This window comes from Aspergillus aculeatus, assembly GCF_001890905.1.
Source record: "Aspergillus aculeatus ATCC 16872 unplaced genomic scaffold ASPACscaffold_6, whole genome shotgun sequence".
Taxonomy (NCBI): Eukaryota; Fungi; Ascomycota; class Eurotiomycetes; order Eurotiales; family Aspergillaceae; genus Aspergillus; species Aspergillus aculeatus.
This window is the reverse complement of record NW_017962981.1, coordinates 939,420-957,420: the sequence shown is the minus strand read 5'-3', so window position 1 is coordinate 957,420 and position 18,001 is coordinate 939,420. Positions and strand designations below refer to the sequence as shown.

Below are 18,001 nucleotides of genomic sequence, written 5' to 3'. Positions count from 1 at the left end.
GAACCTCTCTATACCATCACCAGTGCATATCTCGATCCGTCCACCGTCCGACAACCACCCTTGTTCTACTATCAAGAAACCCCGCCCGGATCGCCACCCCAAATACAACAAAAGCCATCACCACCACAACCCGCACCATGTCCTCCGACGACGCCTACATGTCCTTTCTAAACAAAGCCAACGCCGACCTCGACACCGCCCGAAACAACCAACAAACGAGCAGCAGCGGTGGTGCCGCGCGCACCGAAACCATACACACGGGCGTCAGCATCCCCGGCCCACTCACCTCCGTGGACGCATTCTACATCTCCGAAACCGACGAGCCCTTCGAGCCGGTCGCGCTGAAATGGGACGGCGCCCATCGGGGCGTGTGGCCTGATGCTTGTACGTTCGACCTCCATTTTCCCCCTCTTGGAAGCAAACCACCAAAAAAAGCTCAACTAATAATATGACTCATCAACAGCAAGCTTCTCCAACCTCATCTCGGAAACCGACGACCTCGCCTCCGCCATCGAGACCCTCTCCCCGGCGTCCTTCGACCCCAAGAACCAGTACGCCTCGGCCCTGCGCGCGGTGCGCGCGGCGGCCGCCAGCCAGGCGTCCGGCGTGGAGGAGGCGGACGTTGATGTCAAGGTCTACCGGGTTGAGGTCGGGAGCGCGCGGGTGGAGTACTATGTGGTGGCTTTGCAGGCGGAGGGAGGCTTGCTTGTGGGGTTGAGGGCTAAGGCGATTGAGTCTTAGGGGTTTTAAAGGTTGTCGTGTGTGAAGTGAAGGGGGGGCTGTGGGTTGTGTATATTGTTTTATGAGGTAATGAAATTGTTGTTCTTTTGGCTTTTTCTTAGAGGAGAGCTGGGAAATGGTGTACTGGGGGGGTTGATTGGATTGGGTAGTATGTTGTAGCATCTATAGGGAGTATTTAGGCCTAAATGTGGAAGTAGGAAGATTGGTGGGTGTATTATTTTGGTATTGGGTTTTTGAAGGTGGAAAATTCTAGTATCTATTGAGCTTATATTTATATACCTATGCTGTTGCAGTTGGCGATTTTTGGGTGGGAGCGGTTGATTGGTTTTGTCGAAAAAAAGAAAAGGTTATGGATGTGTGTAGGTATATAGCCCTGTGTTGTGAATTGAGCTTGATGGTAATTGTGCACTGGGTCAGCTGCATATATATGCTCCGATTGATTCCAGTGACTGAATCACAGTTGGTATCTTAGTGACCAAATGGTCATCACCATGGAATAGTGAACATACTGATCATACTATCGTGGTTGTTAGTTGCTATCCGGGATACACGGGATGCTTTTCTATATATCGCGCGAGTCACGCAGTGAGCAGACATGTATCAGCCTGGATGGAAGAGACACAATAGTTCCTGTAATCTCAGAAGCACTTTTTTGTTTAAAAAGATTAATAGCTATCTGCCTCATTATATATCTCAAGTTGCCCATACAAAAATGTGCCTTAGCCTAAGCATACTTTATGAGCGTCTGTTAAACTATCTGTCTAAGCCCGTTGTCGTGAATTTCACTCTAAGGTATCAGACTGAGCACTGACTGATCAGTTATATATATCGCTCTCAACAAGTAGAATAGCCGAGTGAACAACCGGAAAAGAAGCTTTCTAGACCCTTCCCTGAGTTGTCTTGAAGGGTGTTCTCATGTTTAATTTGGTCATGGCTTAGGTCAATGGTTCGTTCGGTGGGGGAAAGGCAAAGGATGCGCGGAACGCCCTCAGTCGGGTGATTGACCGATTTTCCTGGATCATCACTCAGCCTTTGACCTTATCTGTCATTGTGAGATATGATCTATCCAAGACCTGCGAATTAAGCATCAGGGCTTCGTCATCGCAGGATTGGAACTAGTTGTTGAAACCGTAGATCTTCAATGTGGTAAACTCTGTATGGTTCTGGAAAAGGATGGTCTATTGATCTTGATCAGGTTGTTAAGGTTTGTTGAAGATGTCTTAGTCATGGTGCATTGGGCTCTTTGGATTGCCGAGGCTGTTTTGGGGACGACGAACTGCTGGCCTACACTAACTAGATACCACTCAGTAGGCACTACGGTAATCTATGCCCAGTGCTGAGCGTTAATCGGGGATGGCCCTATGAGTTCGAGATGAAGCATGTCAAGCAGTTTCTTGCCCTTGATTTTGGCACACCCTGAACAGTGCAGCAGGAACATTGTTAGTTGACTAGCACGATCCACCAGCCACTCGATATATCGCGGGGAGCGACAGAACGACATTTAATCTCAGGGGGAACCAGGCGAGCAGTGCGCCAAAAGGGTTGCCGTTGTCTGTGCGTGATCTCTAGCTGCCTTCTGGATCACAGCTAGAATAGGGGAGGCTAACTGAGTTCCGGCCTACAGGGGACTGGGACTACAAGGTTACGGGACCTTGGCCGATGCGGGTGAGAGGACCAAGTATTGAGTATGTGTATGGTACGAAGGAAGTTACTGAGAACAAGGATGTACTGCTCCAGGATATTCGGGATGGGTAGACTCGGTCGCTATTTATACTCATACAGTTGTATAGACAGGACTAGTTTCGCCCTGACAAGGCAGCAATGGTGAACGGGTAATGGAATGTGGTTGTCGCAGTCGAAGAGTAGGAATGCTAGAATTCTTTGGGTGTTGTTTTCTTTCTTGGTGCAGTGTGCACGGTATGATACGGTAAGAAAGATCGACGCTAGTGGGATTTCCCCTACAGTTCCAGACTGCTTACGGAGTAGTGGCCGTTCCAATCTGGCCCGGCGATACTTCAACCAGACTAGTTCCGGCCCACCCCAAGCGATTTCCAGATTCCATGGATTCAAGGCCGTCATTCCCTACTCGCGCCGGCAACCAGATTCTTTCTCTACATTCAGCTCCTTGTTGTTGCTGTTGTCACTTGTTGATTATCCAAGGTCTGGTCTGGTCATACACAGGTGCAAGGAAGAAGGAGTACTGCCTCGTTTAGGTACAGGTCATGCTGCTACTGCTGCTGCTGCTTGTCAAACCAGGGCAATGAGGCTGCACGCTAGCCATGCATAAGTGGTTCTCCATCACATGGTTCCTGGTAGCAGAGTCGATCAGATCCAAGTATAACTCTTCGATGCTCGACTCTCATGCGGGCGCCACTGGCTGGGCTCATAGTTACTTTTTTGATTCTTTTCTTTTTTTTACACAAGCGTTGCAAGCAACCTAACATTTGGCCGATAGGCTCCACTGCAGGGCCCAATGGGTACACAGGGTTCAGGATTGAAGCATTCTTCGGCCAAGAGAGAACTGTTGTCCCTTGATCAGCGGATGCCTGCACTTCCACCATGTTCTGTGTTTGGATCAAACTCTCCCCTCGGGCAGTCAAGCCAACCTGCAGTGTCTGCCTGTATGTACTGTACCTGCAGTGCCAGGGTCCCGTAATACTAGTTGACCATCTATGTAACCATTGCCATTATCGCATGGAAATAATTTGGGAAACGGAGAAAAAAGGGAAAAAGAAAAATAGGCTCTGGAAGTCGGTGCAGCCAGACTCGAATTGACCTTGATCTCTCTGTATCCTTGTTCTTGTCCTCTTCTAATTCTCTTCCTCTTCTTCCTCTTGACTCCATTGCAGTCTTTTACTCATCGCGCTTTTCCCACACCCCCCTTTGGGCGACGGGTCGCATTGCTTCCAACCAACCTCCATTCGCGCCCTCTCTCCCTGTACCATTCTTTTGCATCTCCCCTCCATCGCTCGCTTCCCTTCTCTTTCTTTCCGCACTGTCTGCGCGCGACAGTCCTCGTTCAAACCTTCTTTAACATCACCCACCTCTAGACTGGGTGAGCCTGCCAATCCTTTTCCAGTGCGCGCGTATCTTCATGTCGGCGCAGCCACTGGGGCCTTGTCTGTGAGCATTGGGTGCACTGTTTCGTCTGGATTGGTTTCAGTCTCTTTTACAATTCATCACGCGTCAACTGTCCCTCTTTACGTTGCCCTTGCCTCGACTACAGTCATTACCGCGTAACCTATCATCAATTCAACTACGGTGGACAACAGTGTCGAGAAGGTTGCTTCGTGATTTATGGAGATCTAGTGTCTGCTGCGAGTGCGGGACCATAACACAAGCGAGGCTGTTCTCCAGTCAGCAAGCCTGCAGATCCCAATCACCCCAAGTCGACCGGCTCAGGAAACAACAGGCCCGACGGTGGATCTCCAGACCAGCGTTAGATCTTGTGCTTGCGGGTGACAGTGAATCAATAGCAACTGAGAACGGCAAGGAACTGTTGCTGGGATTGGGACAGAAACGCCATATCGCACCAATATGTCCTTCAAATCGACGGGACGTGGAACTCCTCACATCCGGCTCAACTCAGGACGTCAAGACCCCTTCGCCGACTCCGATGATCCCTATGCGTCGGTGCCACACCCGCATATTGGACGGGCGCTGACGCCAGGGATGATACAGTCGCCCTCAGATGGCACGTTGCAAACGACGATGTGGGGTTCGCCGACACCGCAGGAGTCAACTGAGTTCCTGATCCCGCCACGGCCGTACCGCGGCCACCGGGAGGAGATGGATAGCATGCGGTCGACGGAGTTGTCGACCCGGTCGTCGCGGCGCACGAGCTGGAGCTCCGAGGGTGCCGTCAGTGCGGACACCCGCGGGTATGTGTATACCCCGTTCGAAGATCTACGGTCCCCGTCACGCGCAGGAAGCGATGAGGTGGATGTGAACACGCAGACGGTGTCGGAAAAGTACAACATCATACCCATGGAGGGACTGCTGCTTTTCCCCGAGGATATCGAAAAGGATGACTACCTGCACGAACCGAGCCCCAACGACGATCAAGAGTGCGACATATGGAACAGGCGCGGAATAGCAAATGTTGGGGGTTTGATCCTGATCACTATAGGCTTCTTGGTGTTGTTTATCGGCTACCCTGTCATGTATGGATGCAATCTAGTTTGATCGGGGGAGGGAGGACGGGGTTGCGGGGGGGAAGACAACCCCCACCCTCTTTCCTCTTCTCCCTCCCCGGATCTTTTTTTTTGTACGGAGAATGAATGCTGATTACCTTTTCTTCTTTCCAGGTCGGCGGTAGAGAGCTTCAGAAAACCGTCAAGACCATCATGTCATGAAACTGATCCCCTGTGTCTCGATGTCGGCCAGCAACCCATGCTGGCCAATATTCGGACCGGCTTGATAGACCCGGAAACGCCAGAGTCAGCCATGAGCAAGACAGCGGCGGATGGCAAGGAATGGCAGTTAGTGGTAAGGATGCGGGTTGCTTCCCAAAGGGGATGGAATCAGCCAGCATACCGCGGGCTTGGTCTTTGGAATTGTGGCTGATTTTTCGCAATGCAGTTTTCGGATGAATTCAACACTCCGGGCCGAACATTCTACGATGATGATGATGCCTACTTTCAAGCAGTTGACCTGTGGTATGGTGTCACGCAGGACTTGGAGGTACGCTTTTGTTTGTCTGCCTGAAACCTCATCGTGGTCACTAACGTCACGCACAGTGGTATGACCCGGATGCAGTTACGACACGAGATGGAAACCTTGAGATTCGGTTTGATGCTTTCGCCAATCACAATGTCTCTTATCGGTCGGGCATGATGCAAAGCTGGAACAAGTTGTGCTTCTCCGGTGGTCGCTTAGAGGCGAGTATCTCACTTCCCGGCTCCGGTGATGTATCTGGTTTCTGGCCAGGCTTTTGGGCCATGGGAAACCTAGGTCGACCTGGTTATGCTGCCACAACTGAAGGCATGTGGCCGTATAGCTACCACGACGAATGCGACGCCGGCATCACCCCCAACCAAAGCTCTCCGGACGGTATCAACTTCCTCCCGGGGATGCGCCTCCCTGCATGCACGTGCGCTGGCGCGGATCATCCTTCCCCAGGGAGATCGCGTGGCGCACCTGAGATTGACGTGCTCGAGGCTAATGTCATTGCGTTGAATGGTGATCAGAACGCTTATATCGGCTCCGTGTCGCAGAGTCTGCAGATGGCGCCGTTCGATATTTGGTATATGCCTGATTATGGTTAGTTCGCTCCGTGATCTTCTCCCTACCTCTCTGACCGTGTCGCAGATTTCGCCGCCGTCTATGATCCGAGTATTACACAGATCAACTCCTACCGCGGAGGCCCGTATCAGCAGGCTATGTCGGGCCTCACCAACCTCAACAACAACTGGTACAACGGTTCAGAATACCAGGTCTACGCCTTTGAATACACCCCTGGTGCTACAGGCGATGTCACCTGGTTTGTTGGCCAGGATAAAACCTGGACGCTGGATGGTCGCGCCATTGGACCTAATGGAAACGTCGGCCAAAGATTGATCCCCGTTGAGCCGTTGTCGATCGTCATGAACCTGGGCATGGCCTGGAACTTTGCCCCGATCAACGAGAGCATCAAGAGCTACCTGCCTGGTTACATGCGATTCGACTATATTCGGATATACCAGGACCCCGAGCACACCAGCGTCACCTGTGATCCACCGGGCTACGAGACCACGGACTACATTGCCAGGCATCCGGAGGCTTACCATAATGTAAACAAAACTACTTGGTATGATTCCCCACCTTCTCTCAGCTATTTTTCATGTATACTGACATCTCTCAGGGACGGCGCTGGTTATGAATGGCCCAAAAACACCTTGATGCATGGATGTTAGACGGTTTTCTCTCACTCGCCACGAACTTTTAGAGTGATACGTTCAACTATCAGTTCTCACAAAGCCCGGCCGTGTCGACCTGGCTGGCCACTTGGCCACGCGGACGAATATCAGCGGCACTTCGTTGAGGGCGTCATGAGTCATTTTTTAGCGGCATTGTTGTTTTTTATGGCGTTCAGAGGAGGGACGCGTGTGTCTGTGTGGTATAGGTTCTGGGTGGGCCGTTGCACCTTTATTCTATTTGCATCTTTCTTCTTAGAGATACTTCCGATGTACTTTTCTCCTTTCTTTCGATTTCACCCCCTCTCGCAGTTGATTTTTTTCCCTCATTCACATTTCTGTCATCTAATCAATCTCGCATGCTGGCATACTTCTGCTGATTGATTTCTTGCCTTTTTTTCTCTTGGTTTGTGTTAGTGTGGATATGATTTTTCATTATTATTGGGGGTCTCATTCGAGGTGGAGATGGAGAGACTCAATGGGACAGATGTTGAGAGCTGATGAGTGCCAACCGCAAGGCAAATACCTTTTTTCTAGACCATAGCATAGTACGAATCAGACTACTACTACTACTACTGAGGAATTGCCGGATATGGATGTTTGCGAGAGAGTTGATGGATTTTTCCTTTTCACGTGAGGTGTGGATCTAAGGAGGTCAGAACATAGGTTCTCTCAATGGGTGTTAGGGAGCTTTTTTTCAGCAATGATGTATGCTACAGATATTGCTTTCCCTTCAACAGAGTCTACGAGGGTCTCTTCGCCTTCGAGCCCAGTTTTCTCCCAGCCACCACTACCGATGGGGATGCCAGTCGGGTCGGGAGCTGAACTTTTGATTGATTATCTGAATCATAATTCCAGCAGCATGACTAGTACTCGGGGAAATGCAGGAGGATTCTCTCCTTGGGCGCAGCTCAGGGATCCATTGCCTGACAATCCGATGCTTCACTCAAGTCACATCAGCCCCTCCACGAACACAACAGGGATACTATTTTCCCACCACAGATCAACAATGGCAACCGGGACAACTTTCGTATTGGGGACATTTGGGAATAGATGGCTTTAGCACAGCTGGCTTCCTTTTCATCAGAACATTTTGCTCATTTCATGGATCGGAAGCACATAGTAATAACTGAAAGAACGATGATCGGAACAATTTGAAACCAATCTTTCGAATACTCCTACTGAGTAGATACAGCTTATTCTCGGATATAGTTGTTCGGTAAACAAGCCGAGCCTGAAAGGCGGTCGGTCGATGACGTTGGATTTGCACAGGTACAATACAGTACAGTGCAAACAGGGACAACAGAACTGCATCATCTCCGCCGCCCGGGCCCCCATTCGAACCACTGCCTGCCCTCCCGACTCCGACTCGTCCATCCCAACCGATCATCCTGCTGGTCAGGTTCGACCCTATACGTCTGTCGCCTCGCTGTCTTGCTACCCCACCTTTTATCGCATATCCGACGCCCGCAGTTAGTGTCTGCTGGGTGCTTATACTCGTCCCAGAGAACCGGCAAACGGACCTCACGCGCTCTCTCGTATATTCTGTATCTGACGCAAAGCCGACTACACACGTCCCACCCAATCCCGAATACGGCCACTCGATAGTGAACAACCCCGGCGCCTGAAGAGCGCATTCCATCGCAAGACTTGCCCTCGCAGAGGCAGCGATACACAACACCCTCTTCGTGAACTGTTTCTCGACAATATCCTCCGAAGAAGCGAGAGCTACTGGTTGCAACATGTTCCACCCCAACATCCACGGCGTGCCTCCAGGTCACAGCCACGGCCACGACCACGACGACCCGATCATCCTCGACGACAACGACCAAGATGATCAGCCGTACAACTCCGACACCGATACCTCCACCTCCGACTCCATCGGCAGCCGTACGCACCGCCTGCCGGCGCATGTATTGGCGCAGCAGCAGCTATCCCAGCTACAACGGACGCAGGACAGTACGTCTCTCGTCCCATTCTGCCTTTCACACTGATACACACCTACTGAACGACCTGAATCAAAACAGGACCAACAATAAACCCCCTGCACCAATTCCCCACCACAAACGGCACCACTCTAGGCGACTCGACCGCAACCACATTCACAGAAACCACCACCACCACCACCAACCCTTCCAATCGAACCACAACCCCCTCAACCCACCCACCCACAACCCCAACCCCAACCAACACACACTACCAAACCTCCCTCGAACAAGACAAAAAGCTCCGCAGCCGCATCCGCGAAGAACGCCACGCCGCCCTCTGCGTCCTCCTGGACCGCGAACTCCTCACCGTCCAGGCCCTCGCAGCCCAAGAGGTAGTCCCCCTCCCCACGTCCCATATTAATCCCATCCCTTTTCCTGGCTGACCAACTACAAGTCCATCCCCCAAACCCGCCGCCGCTTCCTCGCCAAACTCCTCAGCCCCGAGGACCCCGATACCGCCGCCAGCCTACAAGGCGACCGCTTCGTGATCCAGCATCCGATGCGGTTGGGATCGGGATCAGCATCGAGGTCCGGGACCGCGTCGCCAGCGGCTGCTGCTGCTGCTGCTGCGGCATCGCCAGCCACTCCGTCGGGGGCAGACTACGAGGAAGACGACAGGCGGTTCCGGATCGGGGTCGGGATCGGCGGGCCCATCACGACGACGGGGTTGATTGTTCCGCGGCAGGTCGAGGAGGTGTATGAGACGGACGAGGCCGGGTGGAGGCGGCCGCCGCCGACGGGGGGAGCGGAGCGTTTTGGGGGCGGTGGCGGTGGTGGGAGTGGAACGAATCGCGGGTCCCCGGCGGCGGGGGCGGGGTCCTCCGCGGTGTCGTCGCCGTCCGGGAGGACGAAAGGGGGTACAGGGACGACGAGTAACAGTAGTAGTGTGGCGGCTACGGCGGGGTCGACGCCCGAGAGGCAGCGGAGGGGCATCAAGGGGCGGTCGCAGCGGGAGAGGGAGCGGGAGAGAGGGCGCGCGCGGAGGGGTTTAGCTGGTGGTGGTGCCGGTGTGGCGGCCTCGATCTTTGGATCTTCCCTTACATGAGGTAGTCACTCCCTACCTAGTAAGGGCTACTTAGTAGGGATTCTCTACGGCTGCTGGAAACTGAACACTAGGAACTCAGTTATACTGCGACATAAAGTGCTATACCATATCCACCACTTCCCCAGGGTCACAGAGCCTGAAGCCCAAGACCCAAGACAAGTCTAAAGGAAAAGACGCATGTCGAAAGATTCCTTATCCGATTCGCCCCAAAGGACAGTACCAGTAAGAAAGTGCCTCTTGTACATTGGCTGGCCGTTGAAACAAAACCCGTACCCCGTGATTTCCATCAATCCATAAAACGTACTATACACGCGATGTGAACACAAAACATAAGTAGAATCAAGCCCAGAGCTAAACAAGACAGACACAAAAAAAAGGATGGTGGTGGTGGCTGACACCATCATCTAAAGTATACCCACAATCCGGCTAGTTTCCAAACATGGCAAGGGGGGGTATCTAAGTAGATCAAAACCGTTTCTTCTTTTCCCTTTGACGGCGTTATAAGTGCAACCCTTCATCTCTGTGAGGGTTGGCATAAGATATCTCAATATCTCCAACTGCGTATTTTTTTTTGTTTCTTTTCGCTTTTCATCTCAATCATTCCTTTGGCTGCGTATGGCCTTTCCAATTCAAGCAATGCCAACAGTCCGCTCAATGCAGACTGTGAGTCCAAAATCATGGTGTCTGGTTCCCGCGCAGCGCACACGGCCGAGTAAAAGGATCCATCGTAAGGAGTTCGTGTGGTAGACAAGAAGTCGCTTATCTGCGCTTTTCAGCGTTCAGCAGACTCGCCGCATCGCCTACTTGCTTTCGCTCGGAAACTTCCCGCGTGCGCATCCGCGCACGGGCACGTTCGATGTTCATAGGCGTCAATCCTTGGGATGGTGATGGTGATGGATCCGGTTCCGAGTAGAAAGGATGCAGTCTGTGGGAAGTAGAGAACCGGACACGACCATCCCTCATGACTGGTAATTGTCATTGCAGGGGTTCCGAGCTCGAGGAAAGTCGATTCAGGTGGAGATAGACGTCCGTCCCGTATCTGTGTGAGAGCTGTTAGTCATCGTGCTTCTTGTATTTCCCGCCACAAAAACTCGCTACTCACCCTTCCATGCTGATCAACTTCAGATCACCGCCAAAGTAACGAGCATACAAACGACTGATCGGAAGACCGTAGCCGAACCCGGCCATGGGAGCCTTGAAGTCGCTCTTGTCGAAATCCGGGTCCAGACTTGGGGTTTGCTCCACGGTAGTGTACATATATGTCCAAACCAGGGGAATGGCAGACCGAGGAATGCCACCACCTTCGTCGGAAATCTTGATTGTGATATCTTCCTTTCCTTCCGCGATGATGACCTTGGTGACAGGGAAGTTGTCCTTGTCCACACCATTGGCCTCCACCACCGCACGCAAGGAGTTCTTCAGGGTCTCGAAGAGCATGTGCGACAGATGTCCTGGCACATACATGAAGTTCAGGTCCTCTTTGCACACGAGCTGCACCTTGGGGGCGTCGAACAGTCCATAATAATCCTGGCAGACGAAACGGGCGTTTTCGATCGCCTCGAGGGCTATCTCACGCACATTTGTCTTGGTACAGATTATTCCGACGTAGTGTGGATGTTTTACGTGAGTCTGTTCAGTCAATGCGATATGCTGCCCAATCAACATTCGTATGCCGATCCTTGACATATAAAAGCGATCGAGGAAGGATTGCACCGTCGAGTCGATTTGCAGGCGCTGACGCTTCCGTTTCCACTCGAGAATACCCTGGGCCACAGTAGTCACGACGCTGTCGTGTCTGCGCTTGATTTCCTTGAGTGTCTGTGCAAATCGCTCGTTGTAGTCGTTCAGCTCTGGTGGCCAATTTCCTTGATCGTCGGATGGTGCATAATATCTTCGAGCGGCCGTAGCCTTGCCATTTCCATTGCCGTTTGACGTAGAGGACGGGGAGGATCGATACTGTCCTTCGCGAATGCTGGGGTTCTGTGTGACTTCCGAGAGGATCCTCGAGGTCCCGCCGTTAAGCTTTCCCGGGCGCAGCAGGCGGGCTTTGACTTCCTGGGTGAGGGTGGGTCGCGGCAGCGTAATGATTTCCTGCCGGGGACGTCAGCGACAACTCCGGCGGACATAAACCCGGGCGGGCGGTGGGTGAGTCATACCTCGAACGATTGTGCGTACCAATCTTGGACTTTTTTGATCGAGGGCATCTCACTGAGTCCGTCGGGAAGTTCTCCAAGATCCTGGACACGATGGGCGAGACGAATGGGTAGTTCTTCTGAGAGGAATTGTGACGCTCGGAACAGAGTGCCTGTATGCGGGTAGCGATCACGAGATTAGCCGATGTCGGTCATCTCCCCAGCGTCATGTGGATGAAAAAGTATCTCAGGATGCGCAAGCATATCAACACATACCAACTGATGGTCTGTCTCCAAATTGAACCATTTGTCGGAGAGAGACGCCGGTCGCTGGGAAGCTGGCATAGTGTCTGATGGTGTCCATCAGTCTCTCCGACGGCTTCCACATGATGTTGAGGGTATCAGGCCGGACGGCCTGGAATTGCGCTGGTCAAAACCAATGTGATGAGGAACAAACTCTCGCAAGTCAACAGCTAGGCAGGAGAAATGGATGTCAGTAAAATCAAAGTTGGGACGAATGCAGAAAGCTGTAAGGAGAACTACCGAGGTTGGGGGGAGTCCCCTCCGTCTCGCAGGCGAGCTCCGGAACGGCGGGCGGTAAGAGGCCCCGGAGTGGGATCTCAGGGTGGGAAGGTGACTCGGGATTGACGGACACAAGAACCCAATGGAAAAGAAATGAAACCTTTATGAGGATATAGATGGTTCTAGGTGAGCACACGAGCAGTCTGGGGAAAGAGGGAAGAAGGAAAGAGAAGAAGAAGAAAGATGGAGGGAGGGGAAAAGAGAGAGGAAGAGAGAGTGGGAAAGGAAAGATGCGGGCAGAGGGAAGTAAGCTCGCTCTGGACGCGGACTGGGCTGGACAACCAGCAGCAGCAGCAGCAGCAGCAGCAGCGGCAGCGAATGACTCCTTCGGGGAAAGTTGTTCCAAGTTGCGGAGACTCTCTGCGATTCCCGGGGGAAGACGGTCACGTGCCATGGTGGGGGGGAAAAGACCGCTTCCGATCCCGTGATGGGCCGAGGAAGCAGTTTGTACCGTCCTGACTAAGTTCCTCGCAGGCAATAATCAGCCGATCCATACAGCAAGTATTGGAGTACTCCGTCCGTACTCTCACTACTCAGTGAGTGAATGAATGCACTATACACTTGACACTTCACACTCGACTTGTTCCTATGCGCTGACTACTTCTCATTCAGGTAAGCTGCTCATGATCAGACCATGTCTGTCACTCCAGCTACCAAGCTAGCTTCAATTTATTGACTTTGCTTTCCTCACCACACCACAATCATCCAGCGCCAAGACCTGCCACTGAGCACGGAGGAATTACCGGTGCAAATGAGCTGCACGTTACAACGTCCCGGATCTCCCCTTCGCCCGAGGATGGTTCGACGCGGCACGACGCAGATACTCCGACTGGTCAGCCGCCTGACTCTCGGGGTAAGAATTGTGCACTCTGAACTGTCCACCCGAATGTCTCTTCGAAGCCTTCATCCCAATCCGCGTCCCTGGTCACTGGTTCTCCTCCGTCACACTCCGTCGAGGTACCTGATTAGGTTTCTTGCGTCCGGGGTTGTCGTGCTTGCTACCCGCGGTTCTTTAAGGTTCAAGACAAGCTTGTGTGCATCTCGTGTCTCCCCGGATTCTAAGTACGAAAATGTCACCACTACCGGCCGGTTTCACATTTACCCCCTTCCCCCCCAGAACCCCCCTTGTCGCCTCCCAACTCACCGCTCAGTGACTCACTGCTCCCGATACAAACAGCAACCATCTAGAATCCCGGTCGAACATTTGCCGTGGACTGAAGCATCCCGCTCGATCTGGAACCCCTAAGGAAGGGAACGACGGTTGCTTGACCGTAGTCTCGCGTATCCTCCACAACTGTAAATCGCTACTGATAAAAAAATGTCAATGGTCTTTATATTCTGCACTGGATTCGCTATGCTTGGTGATCAGCGCGATGAGGTCTCACCGATAAATCGTCACGCGAGGACAGACAAATTCGTCCTTCCCTCGGATGGTCGAGATAAAACGGGAAGAAAAAGCAATGAGAAACAAGCGAGAGATTTATTTAAACAACGGCCGCGGCAACGGTGATCACCGTGGACAGCTTTTCCTCTCTACTACTTAGTGCTCAGGACACCCACTGGGCCCAATCACACTTAGCCTTGGTTTTAATAATGATGATAGGACCAGCATTTGAGGTACTGTAGGTAGGTATACCACGACATCACCGTCTGTCGCATAGGGCTGGAGGAAAAAGAAAAGAAAAGGGATTGAAGCGATGCCCAACCACACCTCTCATGCTCCATTCAGGCTGGGTCTTGCTCATCATATCGTCGTCATGCTCGACGACGCTGGCAGTGATGCCTTAGATCCGTCGAACAAAAGTCCCTGTACCGAGCAGGGCCACGAAAGGGAACCCTGCGATCTCTTGATCCTCGCCCACCACCCCTTAGCATGGGTCTGACAAGGACCGACTCTAGACCTTGTCACTCCCTGAGCGACATCATATAACTACAGCTGAACGTCGAGAGAGACCGTGATTCTTCGTCTTTCGTCCCTCTGAAACTTTTTCTTGATAGTGGAGTCTGGTTAGGTCTCGTTAACTTTTGACACCTGTCTGGCCCACCAACCAGAATACCAATTGTCCGTTGAGAGTATTCCGCCAGATCATTTAAGTGGCTGTCACCGCACCGTGCGGTGGACTGACTGTTCGGTCCCTCGAACAAAAAAAAAGGAGCACCAAAAGCAGCCCTTTCCTTTAACTTCTTAATCTCTACCTGGCCTCGACATCCGATCTTGTCGCAAAACTTCTCGCGACTGTCTAAGCACTACTGCTTTAACAGATCTGCCTACCCCCCAGAGCACTTCGCTCATCCGGCTGATTGTACTGTTTATACAAGGTAAGTGAGAGGCTCCTTTTGATATGCCGGATCAATTTCTTACTCCGAGGCGCCCGTTTATTTGTGTGTGGGTGGATTGGATTTATTATTATTTACCGTTATTATAAGTTAGCCCGTTTTGTGGACGCGGACGGATCGAGAGACCCATCGACCAGTTCGTTGACTTGCAGAGGATCTTTTCCTAGACTGTTTTCCCTTTCATTTTCCACTTTAGTTGTTCATTTCATATTTTGACGGCCTTGTGGGCGTCTTGTCTTTTTAGACTTGAAAAAAAATGGGGTGGGCTATGATGCAAAAGTGCGCCGCACGACATCGAACCCTCTTTTTTTCATTGGTATTTTCTTCTAATATTTTTTTATCTTTATCTTTTTTTCATTTTCTATTGCTCCTGGACTTTAATCTTTAGAATTCGCTTGGACCATCTCCTTTTAACCCACCATCTCCCTTTTAAAAAGTTGTCTTGATTTCCTAGTTGTTTTCAATTCTGATTGTTGATGTTGTACCTCTATTTTGAAATTGGGTCGTGCACTCACTGATCATCAGCAAAGACCCGATAGGGAGGATCCGCAACTTCTCCAGCATTGCCTTTTCCGCGTCCATGCTACCATTGATGCCGCAATTCAGCCCATAACTGGCTCGGATCCAGTCTATTAGCCCCTCCCATGATTACTACTATCTTTCCTTTTTAAGCCGATTTCTGCCCGGTTCATCCACTGTGCGTGCCTGTGGCTAAGACCTTGGAGGCTTCGTATTGGTTAATTCGCAGGGGCAAAGTGAACACTGGAGAGACCCCCAAAGGAAAAGCAACTCTGCGAGTGTAGAGAGCAAGGAAATTGCACGTGGGACAGTCGAGTGCGTCGACTATCTAGCAGGCAGCCCTCGAGGGACAGAAATACCCAAAGGCCAGGAAGCAAGACAGAACAGAGGCAGAGAACACCAAGCCAGGAGAAAAAGAGTCACGGTGACAGTGAGTTACGGAAACAAAAAGCCACAATAAAAGAAGAGGACGAAGAAAGGACAGGCGCCTGACGTCCTGGCCGTTCTGTGCCCCTCTCTGGTCTCAGGTCTCATCAGCATCGCCGTCATTCTGTGCCGCGCCTGGATTCGTCTCCAGTACTTTTACTATCAACCTCACCCCTCCTTCCAAATACCCCTCGGGCTGTTTGGCGGGGCTCATCTCCATCTACTGCGGGCCTCTCTGCTCTGCTCGGTCTCTGTCTTGCCACGCAGACTTTCGTTACCCTAAAGCAAACGGAACCCCCCAGAAAGTTGTTGTCCTTCCCAGCAGATGCATCTTCCCTAAACCCTCCTCTTCTTGTACTACCATCCCTCCCCAGCTGCAAGTGCATGTAAAGAAAAACCCTGTTTCCCCCTCCCCAATATGTCTCGTCGCCGTGCTTCCCATAGCGAACCAATGGGCTTATCATCCGCGATGAACGAGGCGTTTGCCTATCCATTCTCTGGAACGCAACAGAACAATGCTCCACCACGACGGGGTCCGATCGAGGGACCCAACGGACGAAGGTTGATTCGTAGAGTCACCTGGCGATCCTCCACATACAAATTGATGGCTTGTCTGTGGGTGTTGGGCGTCTTCTATATTGTCTGGCTCATCCGAGACATCTTCTATTTGCCTTTCACCCCTTCGCAGAAAGGGCCCATTCGCCATGAATCTCAAACCGAGTAAGTTCGGGCCCTGCCGTCCCTAAACCTTTGTCTCCCGCGAGTCAGTCAGTGGCTAGAGTTACTTATTCAGCCCGCTTTGATACATAGTTTACTGGCTCATTATGTGGGCCGACGTGAGTGCGGCATCTCTTCTTTGTCCCTCTACAACACTCCGTCAACCGGCGATGGGCGAGCATCCAACCCAGCGTACTGCTCAACCCGAGATGAACTGCTAAGTGCCATGAGCAATGGTGGTCGTCATGGGTTCGATGCTGCGTACACCTCCCAAGGCAAGTGACAAGATTTACTGTGGCCCCGCTGTCGGGCACCTTGCCGAGAAATCCGCTCAGACAGCAACCAACCCTTCGTGACCCTCCGGCTGACTCGCAGTCCAGATTGTGCCTATCGTTGGTACTCCAGCTCTCAAGTGTGTGAGATCCTGCAGAGATTCGATGGGATTGTCTTTGTGGGGGATGATGCCCTAGCCGACGCCTATGCGGGGTTCAACATCCTTCTGCGGGAGAATCTCGCGACCGGCTCTCTTAGAGACTGGGAAATGGACAAGGACTTGAGCCAGAAATGTCGATGCGAGTCCCAATTCACCCAAGCAGCGTGTCTACCCCTGCGTATTACCTCGAGTGACCAAGTTGATGCACAAAGCCGCAGCCCCGCCTTGCGGGCCCCATACTCGTGCCCCTCCAGTGAGTGGTTATATCATGCCGAAGCTCTCTTTAAGGGTTGGAAATTGACCTGTAGGTTGAATTAAGGTGCATCTCATGCTTTCCTCTCCACCGATGGTTCCACGGCCTCCAAGAGTGCTCGCGACCACTTCCGCCGCCTGACAGGAAGAGCCGCGGACCGAAGCAAGCCCGTCCCCGTGATCTTGAGCCTCTCGCTTTCGACATCATACTCTCTACCGGCAGCCCAGAAGAGCATGGACGAATGGCTGTCCATGGCCAAGGCGACCAAACAAAACACCCCTTTCCTTTGGCTCGGTCCCACCGCCCCTGGCCTCCGGAAGGACGCTAGGGACAACATCCACGCTTCCAGCTGGCAGTATTCGCAAGACACTATCAAGGAAGCCCGTGCCCGAGGCATGGATGCCTTGGGATTGTACAATGCGACGCTGCAGGCCGAGAGTTGGGACGGAAAGCACTACGGTGAGCAAGTCGCTCTGGTGCAAGCGATGATGGTACGTTACCCTCTTTTTCCTCTCATTCGCTTCTCGATCTAATTATATACAGATCATCAACTGGCTTTCAACCTTCTAAGAGAAACAACTCTCACTTGAGGCCAACATTCATGGCCCTGATACGACTGGGAGAAATAACTACCTGCAAAGTACTTGACAAGGATGACATTGTATGAACATAAGGACCATATCGTTTGAGCGTGGCATGGTGCGTTTCCTACCATCTCTGTTATGCTCGTTACTGTCTCACCACATTCCCCACTCCCTTCCTTGGCTGCTCGATGTACCATTAGGCTCATCTAAACTAACATAAGCCTTCACTGTAATAGTAAATGAAACAAACATGTCGAACCAAGATCTCCAGCCTACCGACCCTTCTCCCCTTCTCCCCTTCTCCCCTTCTCCCCTTCTCCGTCTTTCTCCATCTTAGCACATATTACTCC

At 52.0% G+C, this 18,001-nt stretch overlaps 5 protein-coding genes across 5 annotated transcripts; 4 read left to right on the top strand and 1 right to left on the bottom strand.

The window, feature by feature from the left end:
- Positions 1-145: 145 nt before the first annotated feature.
- ASPACDRAFT_77770 (uncharacterized protein) lies at positions 146-821 on the top strand. The gene is made up of 2 exons (XM_020205040.1): positions 146-384; positions 464-821. Exons 1-2 carry the CDS (start codon positions 159-161, stop codon positions 739-741), a joined length of 504 nt encoding a protein of 167 aa, XP_020057235.1. The 5' UTR covers positions 146-158; the 3' UTR covers positions 742-821.
- Positions 822-4,278: 3,457 nt separating this feature from the next.
- Positions 4,279-6,635, top strand: ASPACDRAFT_27556 (SKN1/KRE6 family beta-glucan synthesis-associated protein; the record flags this gene model as incomplete). The annotated part of the gene is made up of 6 exons (XM_020199503.1): positions 4,279-4,904; positions 5,049-5,229; positions 5,323-5,424; positions 5,481-6,003; positions 6,052-6,529; positions 6,584-6,635. The coding sequence occupies 6 exons, from the start codon at positions 4,279-4,281 to the stop codon at positions 6,633-6,635; spliced, it is 1,962 nt and encodes a 653-aa protein (XP_020057234.1).
- Positions 6,636-8,377: 1,742 nt separating this feature from the next.
- On the top strand, positions 8,378-9,668 carry ASPACDRAFT_42393 (uncharacterized protein; the record flags this gene model as incomplete). The annotated part of the gene is made up of 3 exons (XM_020201094.1): positions 8,378-8,594; positions 8,663-8,955; positions 9,018-9,668. 3 exons carry the CDS (start codon positions 8,378-8,380, stop codon positions 9,666-9,668), a joined length of 1,161 nt encoding a protein of 386 aa, XP_020057233.1.
- A 975-nt stretch (positions 9,669-10,643) lies between these two features.
- ASPACDRAFT_27692 (PDK/BCKDK family protein kinase) lies at positions 10,644-12,188 on the bottom strand (the record flags this gene model as incomplete). The annotated part of the gene is made up of 4 exons (XM_020199512.1): positions 10,644-10,707; positions 10,771-11,759; positions 11,825-11,973; positions 12,077-12,188. 4 exons carry the CDS (start codon positions 12,186-12,188, stop codon positions 10,644-10,646), a joined length of 1,314 nt encoding a protein of 437 aa, XP_020057232.1.
- A 3,894-nt stretch (positions 12,189-16,082) lies between these two features.
- Positions 16,083-17,637, top strand: ASPACDRAFT_59709 (uncharacterized protein; the record flags this gene model as incomplete). Its single annotated transcript, XM_020203477.1, has 5 exons — positions 16,083-16,384; positions 16,475-16,500; positions 16,795-17,067; positions 17,134-17,558; positions 17,611-17,637. 5 exons carry the CDS (start codon positions 16,083-16,085, stop codon positions 17,635-17,637), a joined length of 1,053 nt encoding a protein of 350 aa, XP_020057231.1.
- Positions 17,638-18,001: the final 364 nt, after the last annotated feature.